We start from the raw sequence: 15317 nt of genomic DNA on the forward strand, positions 1-15317 counted from the left end.
CTAATGTGAGTGAACCTATTATTTCCTTTAAACAAGACATGGGCAACTGGTGGCCCCCAAGACAAATCCACCAAAAATTGTAACCGGAAAAAATATGAAGCCCAAGATAATACACAAAATAACTCCAAATACACACAAAACAACAGCAAAATGCACAGAATGTCAACAAAATTACATGAATCAACAACAGCAAAAACACGAAAAGACAAAGAAAACACACAATGCTATCAATTACACAAAATGACAGATAACCAAAACAACAAAAATACTGAAAATTCCAAAAAGACACAGATTGACAATAAACAAATTGCAAACATAACAAACAAGAAACAACAAAAACATATATAATGGTTCGTAAAATACACAAAATGCCAGCAGAAATTCCCAAAATGACATTAATACAGCAAATGACTAGAAAAACAAATAAATTGACCAAAAACTCAGAAACGTTATTCTTAATACTGGCATGAATGTTGATAATGTGGCCCTTAGATTAGACAATCACATACAGTATATGTGGCCCCGCTGTGATAACAGTTGCCCATCCCTGCTTTAAACAGTTTTTAAAAAACATAACAACACAACAACTCCGCTCAATCTCTGAAGGTGTACTGTGGTATTTGGTACAGGATGTTGGTACTATAACCTTTAAGTCCTGTACGTTTAGAGTTGGTGTCCCCGTGGTTTACCTTGCTTATCTAGCACATGAGGTAGGTAGGTTCAGAGGTCAGTTTACTAATTTAAACTATAGTTATGTTCATAAAACAAAGGGATTGAAATGTGTTTTGTTGAAGAAACACAAGAACTGTGAAGTAAACATTGTCAAGTCAATCTCAATTTTTGTGCTGTTCCTGACTTGAGGGAACTGCTCTTTATTGGATGGGGATTCCTGGACTTCACTCAATGAACCTGACCTTCAATTACTTTTCCTTTTTCTTTTTATTTCGTAATTTTTGTGGGTCGGAACATCAGTTCAGGTGAAAAACCTCAAAAAGAAAATAAACAGTACAAAACCAATTAGACAACCATTTGTTGGTTGAAATCAAATTTAGCTTTTCACCCTTTTTAACTAAATTCTTTAACAAAATCAGATTGTTAGTAGTAAGTTAACTTAGTACTTTTATCTCTGCAGTTAACATGGCACTGGAAATAAACATGATAACCCATTAAATTAAACAAGCATCAAACTCAATAATAATCCTTGCATTTGCCAGTAAACAGTAAATAAATTGCTAAACTTTATAAATAAATTAAGAAGAAAAAAATGCATTCAACTTAATTTTTCAATCCAAACAATGTCAATCCGTTTCCTGTCCATTTTAAATGAATTGTCCACCTGACAGAAGTTTTTTATGCTTGTGGTTATGTAGGTGCTTACCAGCTGCCCATCCATTCATAATAAGAGTTTTTGCACAAAGTTTAGTCCCAGCTGAGGAAACAGAACTTTCTTCTCTGAGGCATGCATTGCCATTGCCTCCATGCACCCACAGTGGCTGGTTTGTGCTTAAAAAGAATCAGGTGTGCACACTCACATGTGGGAGGGGCTTCCACAAGGCCCCTCCCCTGCTTAGCAGGAGGGTGAAAGGCAGCTCACAGGCAGTTTGACAGAACAAACATGCAGTCACATATTGAGGCTATTAAAAAAACATAAATACATCATAGCTTGTATGGATCCTTGGCTCTGCTTTGCATGGCTGAGCCTCGATATCTGGGATTGCAAAAGTACCACTTAACACACACTTCTCAAAGCAAAGTGCAAACAACATGATCCTTAAGAAAGGCTATATTTAGCTGCTGTTACACCTTCACACTGCAGGGTTTGCATCATGAGGATCTGTCTCAGTGTGTGACGTCTGTTTTCAGTGAGTTGACTCAGTTTTAAGTCTTTATTATAAAGTGTATATATAGTACTGTGTATTCTGGAGGAAACTCGACATCAACCCCCACCACAGTATTCATTTATACTGTATGTGCTATGACAAAAAGTGCAAATGGTCACTATGAGTTAAGTCTTCTAGAAAAAATACAGCAGCAGTAAAATAATAGGATGTTAAAGGTGCAGTCTGCAATTCTTATAAAAGTGACTTTTTGTCATATTAGCTAAATCTGTCACTATGTAAGGACAGCTTTACATCAAACTAGTAGTTTGTGTGATAAAAACAGACTCATTAAGTCCCCCCTGCTGCTCCTGCAGCCTTTGGCAGATTGCCAGACCAAGCAAAAATAACCAATCAGAGCCAGGATTGTGTTTGATGGGCTATCTGACAGCTGCTGCTCACAGGCCTCGCTTCTTTCCCGGGGTGGAGCGCCATCTTTTTTACAGTGTATGGTCTGGAGGAGTAGAAGATGGAATTGGTGACTTTTCTGCTTGAAAGGTAATTACTGCTGCTTGATTTACATTATGTTTGATTTGTAATTGTTACACTAGAACTCTGTGATGCATGTGTTGTTCATGTGCATGCAGCAGCCTCCGTGTGGGCTGCTGTAAGTGACACTGTGTTGTTGCAGCTGCTGAGGAGGTGTGTGCACATTGAGAGAGAGAAGCGCTGCAGTAATATACTTTTAACAGAGCATGTTGTATTACTGTGATGTTGCTGTCGGACTAACGTTAGCTTGTTAGCTCCTCTGAGGGAGGGACTTTGGAAAGTTTGGAGGCAAGGCAAGAGAGCAGCGGGGAGGGAGTGGGAGAGAGGGCTCTGAGAGTTGCGGACTGCACCTTTAAGTGTTGAAATTTAGGGGGGAAAGTACAATAAATAATGAAATATAACAATAACAATGCAATTCACAAATACTTGCAGTCATTCAGATGGAAAAACAAGTAAACATGTTAGGGAGTATAATGCACCCACAAAGTGCGGCGTTCATTGCGCCTGCTGCAGAGTTCAGTGTTTCTTGCGCTGATGGGACTGGAGCTGAAGGAGGGGTATTTCGATCCGTGGAAGAAACCTGCCACGTTTTTCCTTGGAGTTGGATGGTCCTCTGCAAAACGAGGCTCATCTCCACAATTCACGAAGGCCAAAAAGCACCTATAAAACTTAATGTAGAAAAACAACCCAACGTGGTCACGACAAAAGAGCTGGTTTCAGGTCAAATTCAGTTACAGTTCAATTCATTACTCACCTGGTTATTAAAGAACACGTAGATAACAGGGTTCACGACAGTGCTGAACTTGGCCAGGATGGAGGGCACCACACTAGCCTGAGGAGTGACCAGTCCCAATCTACCAAAGGTGGCCATCAAAGCCATGACACCATAGGGCATCCAGCACAGCATGTAGCACGACACCATGGACAGAACCATGACTAGAATGTGCTGCTCTCTGCGCTGAGCTGCCAGAAGATTGATTTTACCAACCTGGGAAAGAGAATGACAGCAAAGAAAAGGAGAATTGTAAACCCAAAGTATCCTTTTGGGTGACAACATCTTATTTTACACAGAATTTCACAGACAGAGTGGATTTGTTTTATTGACTTTCAAACACTGTCCACAACACGGCTGTATATGCCTTTTTCTGCCATGGGTTTTATTTTTCTACTCTTGCTATTTGACTTTGTTCCACCATGCTGGCCCACTTACCTGTACATGCACATCTGATATTTGGATTTTGATCTATGACTCTTTCTGATTGCTTTACGTATTGGCAGCCTGGAACAAGCATCTTACTTTGCAGCCAAGAACTCATTAAGGAAAGGTATTTATTATTTATTGTCATCTATCCATCAAACTTTCTTATTTTGGTCCCAGCTACTACTTAGTGAAGCCATTAACACCTTAAATGGGACAATACACAGAGACACATACACTTTGTATTTCACATGCCAGTGACCATCTAACCCAAACTCAGTGTCCGGGGGCTAAATCCGGCCTTTTTAAGCATTTATTTTTGGCCTGCAGCAGAAAGTAAAAAAGATAAATGTATCATCATGGAATTCTTAAAGGGATCCTCCACTGTTATTACAAAGGCAGTGGCTATCCGTACGGTTGCCGTATCAATAAATCGACATTCTATCCGTACGCAGTGCCCCTCATTGGCCAGTTTAGGTCATGTGATTGGTCAGTCGTGGGCCAGTTTAGATCACGTGACTAAGACTAAACCTAACCCTATTCCTAACCATAAAAATTGTTGCGATATAGGGTTATGACCTAACCCTAACCCTAAGACGCTACGTACGTGTCGGTAAATGTACAAAAGGCACCGGGGGAACCGTACCAATAGACACTTTCTATTACAAATATGGCCTAAAATCTTTGAAATGCCTTTATGAGAAGATCTATGCCTAACAAAATGCGTTATTTTGCACCGTATTCATTTTATTAAAAATGGGACTACTTTACAGTTTTAAAACCTGTATTTCACCATCTTGAAATCACTGATGATGTCACACACACACACACAGCCACTTGCCTGTACACATCCCATTGTTTTCTGTTGGAGTGAAGCATTCAGCCTGCTTTTTAGATCATTTATCAGCTTTTTTTTTTAAGTTGAAATGACAATCTAATAAGGACATTTTAAAGATTTTAGGCCACATTTGTAAAAACAGTTTAAAAGAACCTAACCGTGGCTACCCACTGCTTCTCAGGGGTGGTTAAATACAGAGAACAAATTCCGTGTATGTAGCTATCCATACAGTATATGTCAATAAAGTATATTCTATTCTTTCACTTGTTGCTTAGGATATTGGCAATGCCTGACATGTCTGTTTTATCATTAATGTGGAAGGTCTTGTTTTGTTTGTTTTCCCAACTAAAATCTGCAGCCTTCTTAAGATCAAACTGCCTGTGTGCTGGGGAGTGGCCAGGTTGAAGCCCCTCCTACTTGATTCTGTTAATGACACTCACCTGTCACTGTGGGTGAACTGGGCCAATGGCAGTGTTTGTTTAGCAGCTACAGTGGAATGTTTTTTCCTCTCAACTGGGACTGAACAGAACTTTGATGCAAAGACTCTTTATATGTTTGGATGAATAGCTGGTAAGCACCTCGAAATAGCCACGGGTTTTATATAAACTTCTGTTGCTTCAAAACTAATCAGGAGACTTGGATTCAAACATTGTTTAGCATGGACACTTACGGTAAGTTGAATGTATTTCTTGTTGGCCGTGGCTATGGATACGTTAAACGTATGAATTTTAGCTCATATTTATTCTTAGCTGCCCCCTAACCCCTTTATTTTAGCCCTATCCCGAACCCTATCCCTAAGCCAGGAAATACCCTAAAATGTTTATTTTTGGTCACGTGGCTGAAAAAGTAATTGAAGGTCTGGGTCTTTGAGTGAAGTCCAGTTAACACATCCAGTAAAGAGAAGTTATTTTCAAATCAAAAACTGCAAAATTAGGATTGACTTGACAGTATTTGGCCCCTGAACTAAAATAAGTTTGACACCCCTGATCTAACCCATTAAACATACACTGATGGCCACCTAATGATGAATGCAGTTGAATAATGTCAATTCCAAACATTCAAGCACATCAAACAAATGCAGATTTGTCATCCTATCTGATTTAATATCACTTGTTACTTACTTTTCTTTAAAGTGTCCTTGGGTGTCAAGAAACTCCCTTATATTCAAATAAAATGTACTATCATTATTACTACTTTGTGTTTTGTGAACTGTGTTTTTAATAGGTACTCTAGCAGAAATGTTTTAGCTACATATGTGCTTGCATATCGTACACTGTATGACTTGAGTTCCCACAGAATCACAGAAAAGAATTACAAAATAAACCTGAAATGTTTTTTTTTATGGTTGGCTTACAACCGTGACACCCATTTTTTTTTTTTTTTTTTTTCATTTTCTATCGAGCTACGTTTCACATACTTAAGTAACAGGAAGGGTCCAGATTATATAACCAGCATTTTCTTTCTAAGGAAGTGTACTCAACAATTTTGTTGTAAAGACTTGTTGAAGTGACACATGTGAGATGCAAATGTTTTTCTTGGGTAATTTTATTTTTTTCAACCCCAAATGTGTAAAAACCAATAACACAAGAACCAAGTTCAAGAAAGGAGAAGCAACCTGGTTCAAAATGTGTGGGTCGAGGTTAGAACTTTAGCAACCTGAGACCAAAACCATTCCATCATGGTAACCATGGAAATGCTCATTATGACACAATGATAAATGATCAAAGTTTGGCCACATCACTTTCATTAAATCCAGTCTGTGAGTTTATTCTGATGAGCTGCAGCTGTGAAGGTTGGAACAGACGTGTTATAATTGTGTCTTCAGTATTGATTTTGTGCCCCTGTGGTCACCTCCTCATGTAATTACTCCTGTTTCTCACCATGGGGCTGTATGAATACATGAGGATGTATGAACGTCTGAAAAAGCCTCTTCACTGATAAACCCATTGACTTTCTGACAACTTTGCTCACACACCCACTTTACATTGAAATTACACTTCACACTGTCTGTTATTTGGCTGTGACCTGTGCTGCCTCTTTGGACCAAATGTTGTCTCATTTGGACAAGTTACATTGGGAGAATAGATTGAACTTTACAGAAGAAAAAAGTGATCACATTTTTGTCTTACTTATTTTATTGTTCCTTTTATGAATAACTACAAACATGAATTCCTTTGTCTTCTATAACTGCTTATCCTATGAGGCTCTTTTAAAGTCTTTTCTAGCAAGAGACAGACACAGTCCGTCCAACAGGATCTCATGGGGAAACGTGACACTGACGAAAAGGAATTTCTATTTTCATGCATTCCAACATGATTTCTGGATTCTGGACACAAATTACAAACTAATGTGTTTAGATTTGAAGTTATTTAACACCCACCGAGTTTCAACCGAATTGGGTCCAGATTGCACATTACATTGCAATTATTATTATTCTTTTTCCAATGGGTGCTATACATTTACATTGACCGTATCATTATTAATGGGGATAGAAATTTCTTTCAACCCCTTAAAGTGTAAATGTTCATGGTACCATGATCAGGATCACTGATCCAGATAACTGCCAATATCTGGAAAAGAGGAGATTCGGTGCTTGGTGGAGGATTTCAAGAACAATTTAAAGTTTGTCAAACCACTTGGAAATAGAAAACAACTCCTCAGATTAAGCCACAGACCCAGACCTCCTTCAAAGCACTTTGTTTCTTATATATCATTTTATATTTCATATAGTATGCATTGTGCTTGGTTTTATTTATATATAATAAAAAAAAAAAAATCATGTAAAATTGGTCAGAGTAATAAATACATATAAAAGTAGATTTTCTTTTACAATTTTGGTCCCTGTTGCCAGGGGTCTTGAGATACGAAAGAACCAAATAATTTCTTCTAATCTGAGGCATTTGGAGTTGGTGAACAGCTGAGCCCTGGCTCAATGGAACAGCAAATGACTCTGAAATGCCCTTTTTTCTTCTATACTTAGAGTTTTTCATTTTTCATAAACATGCTTATTTAACAACAGGTGTTCAATAGAAACAGGTGGCCTCAAAAGTCTAAAAATAGCTGCAAGGTGAATCATGTACTGTATGGTTGGAAGGAGCGAGCAATGAAGGACCTAACGGCAACTGGTGGCTCTTAATTAGCAATTATTTGAGGTTATAGCAGGTTTATGTAAGCCCCATGAAGGCAGGAATGAGTCACTGGAAAGGTATAGGGGTCATTACACGAAAGAATACTGCCAGACGGCAGATCCCCCTGACTATTCCCAGAAGACATTGCCCTTTTCAGCTTCTCCTGACAAATGAATCTATTCATAGACTGTAAATATAGCCTGGTGGCCTGCAGGAGGGTCCAGCATGATGCCCTTGTGAAAATGCATAGACTAATGCAGGTGGGGAGTCATCTCTCAGCATCTGAGCCATGAGTTCACACCTTAAGATAACCTAGCCAGCAAAAGTGATCATTTAAAACAAGAAGAGGTCTGATTTGTGAATAAAGGCCGCTGTGCTTACCCTTCTAATAGTCACCAGGATCCGGCCATAGGAGTAGAACATGAGCAGAAGAGGGAACAATAGACAAAAGATAAAGAGAAACAACACATAGGAGACACTTGCAGGTGAGCGGAGGTGCCACTGGACAGAACAAGTAGTTCCAGCTCCCTCTGGTCCGTAGCTGCTCCATCCCAGGAGTGGAGGAATTGTCCAAAAGAGAGAGTAGAGCCAAGAGCCTCCGATGCAAAGCCACGCCTTTCTGAAGTTGGAAATATCAACCAGGGAGGTGTGCAGCACGGTGGTGTAGCGCTCATAGGACAGAACCGATAGCGACACCAGGGACACAATCCCTTATGAAGACAAAGAAAGACAAAGCACAAATAAGTAGATGAGTGTATGTTTTCTTTAGTTCTTCATGTCCTTTTTAATGTCAGAGGGGGAGATGTTATTTACTCTGATCATTATTTTTTTCTAAACAATGCAAACACGTAGTATTTTCTCATTGGTGTCAGCCACCAGACCCCTTTGGCTTCCTTGGCTTATCTTTTGGTGCTCAATAAAATCATGCTTTGTCAGTAGCATCTGGTCCTATATGTTTGAAGCCTGTAACCAGTTGAAGGATACTTTTGTTTAATATTTGATTAATTGCAGGAGGTAACTGAGGTAACTGAAGCCCCTCCCATCTTTCTAAACCAGGACACAATCTAGACACAATTGCTGTGTTCGAAATTGCATACTAACATATAACTCATACTAAGTCTGACCGCAAAATGAGTTTTCAGTAGGTTGTTCCAATTAGATAGTATGGAAAGATTGAGGAACATGAGGAATATCCGGATGTATACTATAGCGGGACATTTTTGAAGTATTCACAGTGAGCACTAGTCATACTCAACTATCCCATGATAGGAACGTAAAATCGTCCTGGGATCGTCTTCAAGCTAAAAGTCAAACATTCCCTTTTCAAAATAAAAGCATCTCATCTTGTCTTCTATTAGTTTTTAATGCTTTTGTGAATATGGCTCTTTTTTAAGTTAATTGGAAGTTTAGTCAATTGCACAATGTCTCCAAAATGTCGGCATGAAATGTGTTTCTGCAAGTTTTATTGATCAAATGGCCACATAATCATCATCAGAATCATCTTTATTGGCCGTGTATGTTAAACACACAAGGAATTTGACTTCGGTGGACTGTGCTTTCTCTGAACAATGTTGACATTCTACTCAGACAAATCTTTGCTTAAAATGCTTTCAGAACTTTTAAAGGTGGTGAATCAATGGAGATATTTGTCGCCGTAGCTTCAAAATGCATCTTGGGAAACTTGGAAGTATAGTCATCATCCTAATCCTCATTTATATTATATAGTAAACAGTATATACTCGTTGAGTGTGTGACTTTAGGCTCAAAGTCGCTCAAAAAAGTTTAGAAAATGTAATCCTGGTCAGAAGATGCTCGATCAAGCGAGGCAGAGTGATGGCTGTAACTGAGTCAGATGCTTTATTGTGTCCATTTATACACTAACATTGCATATAATAAAATTAGTTTTAGTAGTTTGTTCCTGAAATAAATCAAATTAATCAAATTGTGTTTCACAGCCCAGATACACATCATCCAGTGTTTATCATGATTCATCATTATTCAACATAAATATGTCTAGCAATTCATCGCCACAGCAGCGTTGAATGATGCATAACCGTGTGTTAGCTGGACAGCTGTTGTGCTTTCTTTGAGTTTGTTTTATAACTTGTGCAGTATCGGCTGCACAAAGAGCATTAATCTAAAAATTACTTAAGTGACTTTAAATAGATATTAGATATGATTTGGTTTAGATCATTTTACGCGATGCTTAGCTTTTGCCTCACTATTGTTGCATTTCTCTACATTGTTTTTCTTCACTCGACATTTGCCTAACAAACATAAGATATTAAGTCATACAAATATTGGAAGGACAGTGAAGTGATCAATCCTACAAAATAAAAACATTTTGTTTTCTATCATATCAGATACATTATGATACATAATGTTTGTAATGTTAGTTAACAAATTGAAATGTATAAATATGTATGTAGGGTATCTATAAAAATATCTAAATCTATCTATCTATTAATCAATAAATAAATGTGCTGCTTTTGTCCCACAGACAGTATGTATATATGTCATAAAATGGACTTTAGGACAATTTCTACTATGTTTTTGTTCTTTGTTTATGAGCTCTATTGCTTACTGAAGCACTAACTCTGGATTTAAGCCATTTATTTATATATTCTGCATTTTTAGATTTTTAAAGTTTTCACTTTTTTGATTGACTTTTAAATGGTTGTGCAACAGTATTTTGGCATGGGTTTATTTTTTTGACATGGAAAGCTTTTAGGTGCACACATACTATTCTAAAAGGACCGGGACATAGACAATTATTTAATAGATGTGTCACGTATAAAAATGTGTAGTTGTACACATGAGGGTTTACGAGCTTGAACTATACACCGTTCCAGAGGTGAAAGTAATGGATTACAAGTACTCATGTTACTGCAATTGAGTTCCTTTCATGGGTACTTGTACTTTTTTGAGTATGTTTTTAAATAAAGTGATTTGTTACATTTCTATACCCAACCGTTACTGAGTAAATTATTATTTTAGCTGTAAAATGATCAACAAATATTGTGATTTTTTTTTTTTATCCAAATTCCATGTTTTCCACAATCATTTGTTTGAATTCCGTTTTTAAACAAAATATGTATTAATTTTTTCAGAAAATATAAGTTTTTAACAAAATTAATAATATAAAATCTTTTGTAACAATAATAACATCAATAATAAAACAAAAGTCTAAGTCCAAATTTTAAAATGTAATTTCAAACCATGTGTAAGCTACAATTAAAAGGTAGATGTAAGTTGTAGTGACAGGGACTATTCTGATTATTATCCTTAATTATTATCTATTTATAGTATGTCATATGAAGATGTATGAGAGCAGCATTAATGTCACATGCTTTTCCCTCAGGGATCAATGGTTTACCGCAAGTGGTTCCAAAACCTTTTGTGCCCAAGGTACACCAACGGACAAGTAAAAATCTGAAGGCACACCTATTGTTCAAAATAGCCTTAATAACATGTTATCTCTCATATCATGTACAATATTTGTAAATGTGCATAATTATTTACTAATGCCAAATAAAATGTGACAAAGACAACTATTTTACACATGAAATATATATATGTATATATTTAAATGTAAGGTATGGAGTTTGCGTCTGTATTATGAAATGAGTGCATACAAAGTAGTAAATTTAAAAATAACTTTTTGTGGAGTTGAATATTGCAATAATGTATGGTTGTCATAAAATCCAACGCCACACACCAGTTTGGGAGCCACTAGTCTACTGAATCAGAGCAGGTTTGTTGATTAAGTTTTGATCAACTTCATTAAAATTATCCTGACATTATTCCAGACCGTAGTGATTACACAAAAATAATAAATAAATAAATAATATAATGCATCAATAAATAAAATAAATAAATACATAAATAAAATAATGCATCAGTTATTTCACCACTAGAGGGTAGGATATTGTAGATATATTAAGCTATCAACTCAAGTTATCAATAACTTACTGTGTTTATTTATTACCAAAAGTAAACATGGGGGGTGAAAGTAACTAGTAAATTTTACTTTGAGTAATATTCAATTGAGCTACTTTTCACTTGTATTTGAGTATTTTATGTATAACTTCTACAATTTCATTAAAGTAACATCTGTATAGGATACCAGTACGTTTTACAGTCTATACTAGACTTTCTAAGACAGTGACCGATGACAGTAAAGTTTAATGGGAGTGAATGACTTTTGTTTTTAGTGTATGACTTACCAAAGAGAGAGTTGGCGAACCCGTACCACTTGCAGCCATGCTCTCCTATCAGCCACCTTCCATGAAGACTCGCAGCGAAACTGAACGGAGTCCCGAACACACAGACCAGGACGTCGCTCAGGCTGATGTTGAGCAGGATCAGGTTGATGGGGGTCCACAGACAGCGGAACTTGGCGAAGATGAGTAAAGTCAGCAGGTTGCTGAGGATCCCAGCCACTAGGATGAAGCCGAGGCATACCGCCACCACCGTGTGTCCGGTCCGGCTCATCCCGGCCCCGGGGGCGTCGGAGCTGGGGTTCGGGCCGGAGCTGAAGGAGCTGTCTGTGGTGCTGAAGTTAGAGGCGGCGGTGCTGAGCACCATAGCAGTGAGGAGGAGGAGGAGGAGAGCTGGACCCTGGTGAAGGTCAGTGCAACACGTTTATTACAGTGTAAATGCGCCCTGTGTGTGTGCACTTTATAGCCTCACACCTCCATTGGAACCAGTTCCCCCTCCCAGTTGGCCCGTGTAAACAAAGTAAATCCACACATTTCAACCTTCCCCTGATCCACTTCTGTAAATATTGACAAGAAAATTGGTTTTAGACTCAAGGCGAACATTTCATTAAGTTAAAGAGTCATTTCATATTATTTCCTATATCCCTCTTACGCCTCTTACACCTTCATGTGTTTGCACTAGGGATATTTATTGATTGAAGTTACTTATAAATTCGTAATCAGGTTATATTTAAGTCATAGTGGTGCCTATATGGCCAGGTACTGTATCTAATATATTCATTTCAGTCGACTATAATATAATGCTTTATTTAGTTTAGTTAGCTGGTTTATTGACTGACTGATTGATACATAATTCATTGAATGAATGCACGGTTTATTGAATGAATTAATGAAAAAAATAATACATAAAATAAATGAGTCATTGATGGTGATTGATTGATTTAATGAATGAAATAATGCATAATTCATTGAATGAATGAATGAATGAATGAATAGACACAAAATAGAAATACACAATGAATAACAAATACATTTGATTAAATGAATTAGACACATAATGCACAAAGCTCTAAATCAACATGTAGTTTTTGAGAATCAAGGTTTTTGTTTTTAAGAAAAAGTTGCATTGCTGACACAAAAACACATGGTTTGCTTTATTCCTATTCATGTATATCAGACCTTTCTGTGTGTATTTGCATGATCATTATAGAGGCATGAAGATCTTAGATAAATTTCACATGCTATTGTGTTTGGTTCCATCTGGAAGCCATGAATGTACAGTATAAGGAATCAGCATCACTTTGTTTTATATTCAAAAGCTCAATGAAGATCTCACATGAAGAACCTGAGATTCCTTGGATTATTTTAAAGGAGAAAAAAGTATTGTATCCTTCCTACTGAATCATTGATGTTTTTTTAGAAAATCTACAAAGCTCTGTTTGTCCAAAGCTGCTGTCAATCTTCTCTTCACAATATTTTCGTTATCAAAATGTTTGGATTTAAATCCACTACTGTGATAGCCTTTTCTACTCTCCTTAAGGTCCATGTTCTGTTATTTATGCAGTGTAAATAACACTGATACAAAGACTTTAAACAGTGCCAAAAGCTTAGTGGCTGCCAGTCTCTCAGCTATAGAGGCACAACAAATACCATATGAAAAACAACTTTCATGTTTCTAGCACTTTTGTACTGGACTTTATTATTATGTCTCTGGAAAAAAGGAAAATGTGCACCATTGCTATATTAACAGACTTCCTTTAAGAAAATGTATTTGTATACCACATTTCGTTCACAAGACAATTCAATGTGCTTACATGATTAAAACGTGCCACAGAAAACATTAAAACATTAAACAGGGCTTATAATCAACAGAAAAAATATGAAACAGACAATAAAATGTCATAATTGAGTGCCTTTAACTTACATTTCCAATGTAGCACTTTGAGATTTTTGTCAAATGTAAAGTGTATTACAAATAACATTTATTATTGTTATTGTTATTATCATTATAACTTGTATATGGATATTCAATTTAAATTTAAGAAAACATACTTTCCAACAATTCATAGTCTTAAATCTGTTTCCAGAGGCTTGACTCTATAACTGATCATTTCATTTTGGAGAATAAACCACTGGAAAGTAGAGACTCCAGTAAAATACAGTAGGGCTGCATTTTGACAACATCAAAACACATGTGCATACATTTCACCATATATGACCACATCAAAATTATACTCGTGATCAGTGTCTTATGTTAGTGAGTAATGATAATATTATTTCAGCATTGATGATAATGGAAAATGAAATCTTGACCATACTTCAAAACAACGTGCAAAAGTCACCAACTTTAATTTGGACTGATAAACATAACGAATTCCTTTTTGCATCAAATGATTGATACTTGTTAGCTTGACAACTCTACAAGTCAAATGCATTTTACGTGTAGATTGAGAATAGAAATCATTTGTGTTGTATATGGAAAGTTACCAACCCCACTTTTTGTTCTTTCAGTGTATACATTGTGCTACAGTGGACACATGCAGGTGTTCCTTTACATCACATGGATGGGAGGGTGTACATGTACAGTGGGTTAGGGTACAAGTGTGTCACTTACCTTGGGAATACATACCATATAGGATCAAGATGCACTATGGGAAGAGGGCATGTCAGCAGAGCCTGCATTTTCTTCTAATAAACTTTGGTCCTTGCACACCATGTGGATGTTTTGACATTATGGTCCACCCACCTATTCATGGTAACCTTCATGGGAAAGGTATTCCCTGGTGGCAGAATCCTCTCTCAACAGGATAATGCGTTCTGCTACAAGGCAAGTTTATTTGTATAGAGCATTTCTTACACAAGGCAATTCATTGTGGTTCACATGATTAAAAAGTGCAACAGAAAACAATTAACATTTGGGTTTGCTGTGAACTCTGGGCTCCACTATCTGACCTGTGTCCATTGATCTGAGAGACCTGCTGGGTTCAGCTCACTGACGTTTTCAGGACCAAACCCATTCACATGATTTTTACACCAGCAGCAGAACTTTAAAATCTATTCTGAGACTGGGTAAATCAATACTGTAAAACTAGACTAATGTGCTCTGACCTCTTTATTGTTCAGACCTGAGCTGCAGCGTTCTGAACCAGCAGTAGGTGATTCCTGTGAGAAGACCATTAAAGTAATTGACCAGTTTCTCCTGATCTTTCTGAGTCATGAAACCTTTCACACGTTCTTGAAGTGGTAGAAGCTGTTTTTTGTGAGAGTTTTGATCTGACTGCCAAGGTTTCACACTTGGTCTTTAGCTTTTAACGATACAAAGCAATGGTTTGAGGTATGTACAGAGACTATTTTGGGCAATGGGCAGGTGGGTTTGCAGTGAGTTGATAGCTAATCAGTGTATAGCTCTCATATAGTATAGTACATCCTCGTTTGCAAACTTGCGCCTTGAAATGGAGAATGTCTTGTTCATATTTATTTCTATATCACTGTAAATTTACTAGAAATCACTGATCCTATACAAAAAAAAAATGAATGAATGAGTGACAGTACAAAATGTAATAAACA

The 15317-nt window shown here is 37.0% G+C and overlaps 1 protein-coding gene across 1 annotated transcript; it reads right to left on the reverse strand.

Annotated features, from left to right (window-relative positions):
- Positions 1-2827: 2827 nt before the first annotated feature.
- Positions 2828-12117, reverse strand: tmtops3a (teleost multiple tissue opsin 3a). Its single transcript, XM_028459119.1, has 4 exons — positions 11757-12117; positions 7912-8240; positions 3121-3354; positions 2828-3034 (listed from the first exon to the last, which is right to left on the reverse strand). The coding sequence occupies exons 1-4, from the start codon at positions 12115-12117 to the stop codon at positions 2828-2830; spliced, it is 1131 nt and encodes a 376-aa protein (XP_028314920.1).
- Between the last annotated feature and the right edge of the window lie 3200 nt (positions 12118-15317).

The sequence above is a fragment of the Gouania willdenowi genome, chromosome 10 (genome assembly GCF_900634775.1).
Source record: "Gouania willdenowi chromosome 10, fGouWil2.1, whole genome shotgun sequence".
Lineage (NCBI taxonomy): Eukaryota > Metazoa > Chordata > Actinopteri > Blenniiformes > Gobiesocidae > Gouania > Gouania willdenowi.